Source organism: Chrysoperla carnea, chromosome 4, assembly GCF_905475395.1.
Source record: "Chrysoperla carnea chromosome 4, inChrCarn1.1, whole genome shotgun sequence".
NCBI classification, from domain to species: Eukaryota; Metazoa; Arthropoda; class Insecta; order Neuroptera; family Chrysopidae; genus Chrysoperla; species Chrysoperla carnea.
In genome coordinates, this window is record NC_058340.1 from 9,015,597 (window position 1) to 9,026,037 (window position 10,441).

The following is a 10,441-nucleotide window of genomic DNA, read 5'->3' on the forward strand; positions in this document are numbered from 1 at the left end:
AAAATGTCAGTTACAGTTTAAAAAAAATAAAATAAAAAGCGATTTTCATTAATATCTGTGTGTCTCAAAAAATTTCTTGGAAGCTTATAATCTTCTTTCAAGCACAACCTGTATTTAATGTATTTGTTGATTCAATATAAATAAAATTATTATTCAAAATTTGTCTTCTGAATAAAAGAAAATGTAATTATATAATTAAATTTGAATTGTATACACACACACTAAACTTGAAAAGTAAATTATGATTTAACGAAAAAATCTCAAAATTAAAAATTAAATTATTCTTAAAAGTACACACTTATAATTATACTTCTTGTAAGATGATTTTATTTGAATAATTCACGATTGCGATGATGACCTAAAAAGGATTTAAATTTTATTTTACTGTTTTTATTCCATTCTAACTTCTAAGAAAAACTGTCTCATTCAAGATTTGTAAGATAAGTCAGAAAGACAATCGAAATTCTCGAAAATATTGAACTTTATTTTTAAAAAAAATTTCAATTAAGGTACGAGAGCCAAGGCAACTTTAGACCTGTGGTTGAAATTATTTGTCCCTTATTTTCAACTTTGATGATGAATTTTGTTATAACTTCATGAACGTAGACGAAAAATAAGAATAAAATTTTTCGATATATGCCTTGGTTTTCGAAATATCGAAAGCTAAATAATTTCAGATATCGCAAAATTTTATTCTAAGACGAAACATTTGATATTTTTTCTAGTTTGTAATTGGTAAATTCCAAAACTAAAGCACCGATTTTAAAATTACATCACCAATATAAAGCTACATTATCAGAGAGTAACATTAGATACATTTTATTTATTAAAAATTAAGAGTTCCGCAACAAAAAATTCAAAAATATGAAATTGAACAAAAAGGGGGCAAAAGTGAGGGCAAGGGAAATTAAGACAATAGAGCAGTAGTCTTTGTTTTTAAAGTTAAAATTATCCAAGTAGCCGGGTAACTGCTAGTAAAGTATAAAGAATTTTTGTGAAGAAAGTTTTTAGGCGATACTCTGACAACAGTCCTTCAAATTCAAATCATGTTTACTACTTGTTACTGCTTAAAATTTTTAACAGGAGAGGCTTATAAGAATTATTAACTTTTTTACTTACTTGTCAAATCATGATTTAGCGAGCTTTTGCTCGCCCAGCACGACCCTTTGGTGATTTCGCAGCCCTATAAAATAAAATTTAAATTAATATTAAAAAAGCATAAATGATTTTAATAAATTATTACGATTTCTTGCTCTTTGGTGAAGCGGCGGCGGCTTTTTTATTCTTTGAAGGAGATTGATTTTCTTTTTGTTTTTCCAAAAATGCATCAAGCAAATCACGACAGTTTAAATTCTTCTCGGGTTCCCACGTAGCTTGTGATTCGGGATATCCTTTCCAACGTACTAAAAATTCACGTCCTTTTTTCGTACTCTGAACTTTAAGAATTTTATCAACCTTAAAAAAAATTATTAAGTTAAAATACAGTTTTTTGTTTTAATTTTTTCGTTATTTATTTACTTCATATTCTTCTTCTTCAGACTCATCATCGTCAGTTTCAGGTTTTTTTGCTTTTTTTCCTTTTGCAGCTGGTTTGTCACCAGGAAGTTTTCGTTTACGAGATGAGGACTAAATTAAGAAACAAATGAAAATTATTAGTAAAGTTAAATAAATGAATTAAGAAATAAATTCATTTTTAGTAATTAATTAGGAATTTAATTAGCAGTATTGCCAGTAGAACTAGGGTAAAAGATATATTGACATGCTTGCGCACGAATACGCTTTTAAAGCTAAAACTATACGCCTTAAGGTAGTAAGGCTATTTTAGGGTTGAAATTATTTGTACCTTATTTTCAACTATTCTGAAAATTTATTTTATAAAAACTTTCAAAATTGAAGAAATTACATGTTGAATCTTTGTGTGATTCTTTAAACATCCTGTTTTCATAAATTTTTTTATGAAATAGTGATTCTTTCAACTGAGAAATAAGATATTTATTTATACCTAGATATCTGAGACACTGGGTAAGTGGAATAACCCTATAAGTGAGGCGATCTCCTGGAGGTCCTCAAAAAAAAAAAGATGTCCGGCGGTGAGCACCATATCTCTGGTAGGGATTATCCAAAATGAAAAAATCCAGAAAATTTCTTTAGTCGGTAGATAAATAAAGGTATTAATCGAAGGAATAGTCAAAATTATGATTTTTGACAAAATGGCGGCTTCAAAAAAAACAAAAATCAAAGTTCTTCAAAAAATTTCCCACTTCAAAGTGGTCTAAAATATCGAAATAATTTTCAGAAATCTTATTCTTTCGATTAATACCTGGGGAAAATATCTAAGCGCATTGTAAAAAAATTCGAAACCAATCGGTCGATCCGTTTCGGAGAGACCTTGTTCGCTGAATTTGAAAATGCTGTTTCGAGAAAAACGCCTTAATAGTTTCAAAAGACGGTGAAACTCAGTTAAATTTTTTTGATGCGTTTATCTTTGTGAATATTTATCGGATCAACTTGAAATTGTCAAAGAATATACTTAAATATATGTACATTTTAGAAAGGCGATTCTTTGAAAATTCTAACTGGATATAACTCCTTAAACCATTAATAATTTAGATTTTTTAAAATACTATACGATTGTTTTTGACTCTAAAAACACGCGATGAGAATGTGAAAATTTTGTATCAATTGGATACCTGTGTTCAAAAAATCAACATTAAAATCGGGTGAGAAAAATACACTATCAGGGCGAACGGAGGAATTTTCGTTGATAAAAATTTTGTTGGTTTTCCTATGACTATTTCAAGCAACATAGAAATATTTATAGTGTATGTTAATAAAAAAAAAAGCTGAGGAACTCTTTAAGGAGAATTAATAGAATGTAAAATTTACATGCTTGAGATATTAAGGTACTGCTACCGAAGCAAGTTAAAACTATAATTGAAGAAAACATTACCGAATAACCGGCATATTCCTCTTCCTCTTCATCCTCAGTATAATCAACCCTTTGTGTTCTTCTTGGTGCCTCAGGACCTCGCTGAACATATTTATTTAAAATTAAAATTTTATAAAATATACATTTTGATATCTAAATAATACCTTTCTTGATTGTGGGGGTTCTTTTTTTGCTTTTTCCAAATATTCTTTTATCAGGTCGTCACAATTCAGAGTACCCTCTTCTTCCCAACTGTCTGAAGATGCAGTATATCCTTTCCAGCGAATTAAATAATATGTTTTGGAGCCAGATTTTTTCTTATTAACTACTTTTTCAACCTACAAATAAATATGATAATGAACACAACTGATTATTTTAGATAATTAAAGCTTTTACCTCGTACTCTTCTTCAGTATCCTCTTCGGCTGCATTACTTTTTGCTGCTTTTTTCTTCTTCGGCTTCTTTTTTGCTCCTGCTTTACCATTGACTGCTGCATTACCGGCTTTTTTCTTAGGTTTTTTAGGAGATTTTTTCGATTTGGATTTTCCAGTTGTAGTTTCATCGGCATCTGAATCGTTATCATCTTCTAAATCACTTTGTTTTTCATTTTCTGAATCAACAAAAGATTTGTCAGTATCAAATGATTTGTTAGCGTCCTTTTCCGTGGCGTCATGTTTGTTATCATCATCTTGGTCGCTGTAATTTGTTGCCCGGTCTTCACTCTTATCTCTAACTGAACCACCATTCTCACTTGTACTTTTCATTGTAATTTTTCTCATAACATTATTCGGAAAAACACAATTAAAATTATCTTTTTGTTAAAAAATAACGTATATTTTTCTGATAAAAATGTAAAGTAAAGACAAAATGCACTCTTCGTACTTCGTTCCCTCGGTTTATTTCGGGTACTTTTTATGTATTCGTAAACATAGAACTAAACAACATACTAGAGTGTGTACCAGTGTGTACGTACAAAACTGATAAATCAAAAGCTTCAAACGTAAATTACAGATGTCATTAATATTAAAAAGAATAAATGCTATGACAACCCGAAGAAAGACAAAGACATAACATTACCCACACTGACGTCATACTAGCGGCAAATTTGAAACACTTTAAATTATTAATAAAAAAATTTTAATGCTTTTAAACTTAAAATGAGTGAAACAAAAATGAGACAAATATTTATTTCTAACCTTTGCAGAGATTTCTTTTTTTCTAACAAGTTTTTCCTACCATTCAATTAGTCACAAAAGCGCTTTATCAAAACAATATTGAAGCAATGAAAACTAAGATAATATAAAAGATTGAAAACAAGAAACAGATAAGTGGTGGTTCCATGAATAAGTTCTTCAAGATTCACCTGCAATGTCTACATCAAGATAGATGTGGTCTAATGGAGTTACTTTTAAACTTTTTAGGAACTAATGACATATATAACTAAATTAACTTAACCAGGGAAGTTCGCATGGGGGAGGGGTCATATTCTCAATATCTATAGGGATATATCCAAGACTCAAGAAAAGTAATTTTAAATATCATGGTAGCACTGCTCAGAAGACTGGATATCGTTTTATAAGCTACAGTTCATGTATTTTTGAATGCTTTTGTTGATTTGAAAAGTTAGCTGGATATCAACAATTATCTACGTAAACAATTGACTGAGTTAATTGTTTAAATATTCTATATAAATAGTATTGAACAACCATGCGGGTTCCCAGACTAATAAGGATTCAAAATATTTTTGATAGAGCATCCCAGGGTATGCGATTGAAACTTATTCAGCCAAAAAACTTTCGATCACGTTTGGTCCACAACAAAAATTTTCTGTATTGAAATGTCTATGATTGAAATCGTACAAAAAACAAGTGAAAACAAACAATAGACTGAGTTAATTATCGAAATGCCCTGCATGGGAATGTGAGTGCTTGCATTATTTTAATAAATTAGAAGGATTTAAATAACCTACACAATTATTGTTTTGTTTTTCGAAAATTCCGAAAATTTTCGAAAGTATTTTCTAGAAATTTTCATGGTTTTCCGAGTTTTTCACGAGACCACTAGCTGAAGCTACCTACAAATTCTTAACTCCCAATCTTTTATATTTTGGAGAAAATGGACATCAAAGTTTTGTCCTAATTTGCTCCTACACGGGTAAACAATGATGTTTACGAAAAAATGTTTCAAACAAAAGTTGTTAATTTTTTTGAAAAGTAAACTTTTGACCTATTATGTTAAAAAATTTTAGCTCCATATTTCTTTTAGTTTTTAAGTTATTGTATTGACGGACGGACGGAAATGAACTAACTAGGTGATTTTATGAACACTTATACCCAAATTTTCTTCGTACAATCAATATTTCTAAGCGTTAGAAACTTGGGACTAAAATTAGTTTACCTTGTATTTTAAATATACGGGGTATAAATTTTAATTATCTATTTAATTTAGGATTACTTTTCTGTATCTGAAGAAGAGTATAAAAGCTAGAAGTAAGTTGAAATAATACAGAAAATTAAGTGAGCAAAAATTCTACCCTTTGTGACAATTGTTTTTTTTTAGCGCTTCGAGGTCCTCTTCTTTACCTAAAGAGTAATGAAATTCAAACACACAACAAAATAAATCACATCAAATGTATTTTTATTATTTATTTTACAAAATAAATTATTATAAATTTATTATTATGCTAAATGAAATATAAATTGTTTATTTCCAGTTTTACATATAAAATGATTTACTTCTATAGTCCAATCAGTGTCGGAGTTTTTATCCATAAAATTTGTTACAAAATTATTTATTTCATGTAAAATTCCATTTAATTCATTCTTTTTATCGCCAACACACCAAAGTATACTTATGTGGAATGATGGATCCTTAAAAATAAGTTTAAAAAAAATTAAAATCAAATAGTTACAAATATTTATAAATTCGAATCGATAATCACTACATTTAGTTTCAGAGTAAACACTGAATTATTTTAAAAATTTTTTACCTCATAAAAAGAATTTAATTTAAATTCCTTTAGACATTCATTAAATATTTGTACAGCGTCACATAATTGATCATAGCCAGAATTGATGTTTAAACCTAAAAATGTTCGTGTTTTTTCTTCATTTGTATATACTTCCATGCTGTTGAAGAATAACTGAAATCTAAAAAAAGATCTGCATTATTATATAGGCTAAAATATTTATATTTCATGAAGCTAGTTAGCATTAAGGAGATAGGCTTTTGTTAATTATCGTTTAAATTTTGAGTAAAGGTAGATGAGTTTCGTTTAAATTTGTAGCTATCGACAAAAAATCTTAAAACTTTTTGCAATTAGAAAGGATGAAGTATGTCTGTACACGAAAGCGGTTGCGTTAACTGCATTTAATAGATAGCATTTTCTAAAAAGACTGCGAATATTACTGGTTATACTCTGTATGTCAAGGTATACTAAGTTTAGTCCCAAGTTTGTAACGCTTAAAAATATTGATACTATGAATAAAATTCTGGTGTAGGTGTTCATAAAATCACCTAATTAATCTATTTCCGGTTTTCCAAAATTTTGGTATCCATTTTCTCCAAAACTATAAAAGCTAGAGAGTTGAAAATTTGAAGCTAGCTTCAACTAGCGATCTTTTGAAATATTTTCGAATAACGAAAAACTTTTTTAGAAAATACTTAATGTTTTAGAAATTTTGGAAAACCAAATAAATGGCGACCGAAATGCCGCCATAATTGTGGTGGTTTTTTAAAATGTTCTAATTCATAAAAAATATAATACAAGCACTGATATTCAGCACTTTCTAAAAAGGGTATTCCAACAATTAACTCAGTCAATTGTTTGCTTTCATTTGTATTTGCTAAATTTACCTAAATAATTTTATCTTATTTATAAATATCGTTTTACCTTTTAAGGCAATTTGCGTTCAATTTAGTACGAACTGTACTCACAAATGATTCAATCCAGTGATACTTCAAAATGACAGTTTTTGTTAAACTTATATGAAAATCGTTCACGATTTCTAATTTGGTAATAGGTAAACATATATCGGCTACACCGTCTACTAACTGCGAAAAATATTCATTTCCTTTATCTATAAAATAAAAATTTCAAATTAAAAAAAAATGTATTGAACAGGGTGTCTTTTTTAAGTTCACATATGCTTGAAACTCGAAAAATAACTTTTTTAGATAAAATGTTTCAAGCAAAAAATGTTGGTTCTATAGGCGTACATAGTACGCAGAAAATAAACTTGAACTAGATTTTCAAGCTCAATGAAAAGCTCACTTTACTTCATTTTAATTAATTTACTCTATTTATATTGTTAGGTACGAAAAATAACTATTATTGAAAATCCAAATTTGTGAGTCTCGTTAATTAACGAAAAACTGTTAATTTTTCACCAGCTCCCACAGTGGATTCGTAATTTACGTAAAAAAAGCTTCAATTTGGTTTTTTTTCCTGGTGTTCTAGGAGCATTATTAAGAAAGGTCACTAAAGTGCAAATTTAGCGCAACGAATACTGTTTAAACAAAACAGAAAATTGTTTATGAAACCGAATGTAAATAATTATTTTAAATAAAAAGCACATACAAGGTAGATAAATATATGTTGCCCAATTGCCTCTCTCGTGAGGGAAATTTCTGATTCTGCCTCCATGTAATGATGGATCATCTTCATACTCTCTTATTTTTTCAGTTTCAATTACAAAACTGGGAAGTGGTAACCTGGAAAAACAATATTTTAATGTGTTAATATATAAATTATTGTGAACACTGAAAGTACTGACTTTTCTAATTTATTTCTTTTAACTGGAATATCATCTGGAAGATCGTTCAATGCTCGTTTTGTTGAGGATGTTGACAGTTTTTCATCTTCATCACTTTCTGATTCATATGCATTTAGCAATTGTAGTGATTTTGAATTATTTATTATATTTGCTAGATTAGAATTCATTTAATACATTTTTTCAAACTCATAACACAAATGTCAAAATAACCGCGAATTATTTTTACAATGAACCATGAATCATGTGCAATGAACTGTCAAAATGATGAAAATATTCTCTATGAACTGAGCTTCACTCATTTTAACATAGATGGAACTAGTAGACAAAAATTGGTTGCAAAGTTTTAGTGTGAGATATACCGGGTGTTATTAAATCAATAGCCCTAGGTTAATTTTGTTCATTTATTAAAAATAGAAAATTAATTTTTGGGTTGGGGTTTGTCTATGATTTTCCCAGATATAATTTGAAATTTCTTTATGTCAAATGAAAGCCTAACAATTGGATTTTCAATAATAGTTTGTAGTGTTGGATATGTTTATAAAATAAGAAGTCAAGAGAATGTTTATAAAATAAGAAGTCAAGAGTCAGACAATTTATTTCAAAATTTTGGATCTGACCCATTTATTAAAATTGGAATTGCTGAAAATTTTTTAGTATCTATCAGCATAGATAATATATATTTATGTTATACTCCTACCAGCCAATTTTGATTTTTTAATTTTTACGATCTTGTTACTACAAGAGTAGTTATCAATGAGATATAATTTTTTAAAAAGGAATAAAAAGTTTTTGTCAAAATTTTCTGGAAATACTTTGGAAGTTAAATCGAGCGATTTCATGGTGCAAGGGTGTGCACTTGAAGCCACTCCTAACTATTGGGAAAGGAAAATACACAGAATTATGCCGCATACAACCCTTCATTTAAAAAAAGTAGTGGATTGGGTTATTTTTAGTGATGCCACGATCCAAAATCAGGATACTAATTTTCGCTTTGCCTTTCGGTGACTTATACCCGTTTCATATCGTTTCTGTCGTCTCCGATGGTCATATTTTTTTAAGGTAAAATTTTTTTATAATCACGATGACTAAGAACTTGAAAGTCTATATATCTGGTTAATTTTATTCAAAACTAATTTTAAACATTCTAATATATTGAAATGATGTAAGAAGAATGTTTTATAGAATGAATTTAATAATAAGTTCATTTATTATACCGAAATAATTGTACTAAGATGTATATTATGTTCTGTTATTACCTCCATATGGAAATGCCCTTACTTGGAAACTAAAATGAAAGTTTTTTCTGGTTAGCTAAATTTAAAGGTAGTTAGGTTGGTATGTAGGTGTACTGAAGAGCAGGTTCAGCAATATTAACCTTATAGTTCTAGGAAACCCACGACCCGAGAGAACTAACGACAAAAGCATCCAATGAGACCCTATAGCCTTTCGAAGATATCTTTTTATATTGGCCGAGCTTTTGCTGCCGAGCTATATCTAATTCATCCAGGGCATTCTCAAATTAAATACAGATGTTAATGATTTTAACTTTTTTGCTAGTCTCGACCAGGTCACAGGACAAGATAACACCCGGGGGTACAGGTGATCTGCGAACAAGCCACGCCACTGAATGTCTCATTGATACAACCACAATGTTGACACCGTTGATCCCCGTTCCTGAATCGCCGTATTCCATTTAATGGAACGACGTTTAGCTGGGCGTGGCAGATAAAGCGGTAATTGAACGGTAATCTTGGTGTTGGAGCAAGGAAAATGTCATCCTTAATTATGATATACTCAAAAAGAAAAAATCGTTTCATTTTCACATTTTATAGCCGTTTGCGGTGTCTTTATGCTCAATCAGCGTCAACCTACAACTGAGAGGCAAACTTTTCTCAATATTTGCTGTACATGCAGGTTGTGTGTAGAAGATTTGACAGCAAATTTTATAGAAGGTTGTGGTGAGACTTTTAGAGTTGGATGGTGTTGCACAGGTATAAGGTAGTTAGGTATGCTCTGATGCCGATCGTATGGATAGGAGTGGTTTAGTTAGGTACTAAATATATTCTTAATAGTGATAGTGACTAGCAATAATATATTTTATATCAAATATTTATCATAACGGGTGCTTACGATATATTGTATATAAATATAATAGGTATGAGTGAAGGTTGGTTGATTCCGCTTTAGAAACTATTCGTAAAGTGTGAATAGAATAGAGCAATCTTGTTGGGAACTGTGAATTGAAAATTTGATGCTCGTCGCCACCGTTATCGTAATATGTCGGGGTACCGCGAATTCCAAGGCGGTGGGGTTCTATTTTACTCTATACATTCAATCGCTTGTTGGCACTTGTGAATTCAAGGCATGCGACATCATATACCGCTACGTCTTATATAATATAATGGTTACCCGAATAGAGTTTTACTATTATATTGTGTTGTATTGTCGACACAAACGACAATATTCAGTATTGGACACCACAAGTGTGAATGAATCATAGACTTCGATTAATATTTTTACAATTTTTATTTATTAGATATAATAGGGGTGCCCAAGAGGGGATTTGTGTAGTAACTCGCGCGCATCAACTTAACATATGAGGGGTTTCTTGGACCTCCTTTAGTAACTCCTTCAAATTTAGCCCTAAATATGGGGGGACGCGCGTAGGGCAGATATCAGATTAGTAAAAAAATTGCGATAGGTGAATTAACTCGAGCGCGTCAGATTAAGATATAG

At 30.0% G+C, this 10,441-nt stretch overlaps 2 protein-coding genes across 3 annotated transcripts; both read right to left on the reverse strand.

Annotated features, from left to right (window-relative positions):
• Positions 1–221: 221 nt before the first annotated feature.
• LOC123299176 (chromobox protein homolog 5-like) lies at positions 222–3,892 on the reverse strand. 2 transcript variants are annotated; one of them, XM_044881452.1, is made up of 7 exons: positions 3,326–3,892; positions 3,094–3,267; positions 2,951–3,031; positions 1,519–1,626; positions 1,244–1,455; positions 1,120–1,183; positions 222–358 (listed from the first exon to the last, which is right to left on the reverse strand). In XM_044881452.1, exons 1-6 carry the CDS (start codon positions 3,707–3,709, stop codon positions 1,135–1,137), a joined length of 1,008 nt encoding a protein of 335 aa, XP_044737387.1. In that variant the 5' UTR covers positions 3,710–3,892; the 3' UTR covers positions 222–358; positions 1,120–1,134. The 2 variants fall into 2 exon arrangements, with proteins under 2 accessions (XP_044737387.1, XP_044737388.1); XM_044881453.1 differs by lacking the exon at positions 2,951–3,031.
• A 1,728-nt stretch (positions 3,893–5,620) lies between these two features.
• Positions 5,621–7,932, reverse strand: LOC123299178 (U6 snRNA phosphodiesterase; the record flags this gene model as incomplete). The annotated part of the gene is made up of 5 exons (XM_044881454.1): positions 7,706–7,932; positions 7,510–7,643; positions 6,823–7,009; positions 5,920–6,079; positions 5,621–5,800 (listed from the first exon to the last, which is right to left on the reverse strand). Coding segments are annotated over exons 1-5 (828 nt in total), but the record flags the coding sequence as incomplete, so codon positions are not given.
• Positions 7,933–10,441: the final 2,509 nt, after the last annotated feature.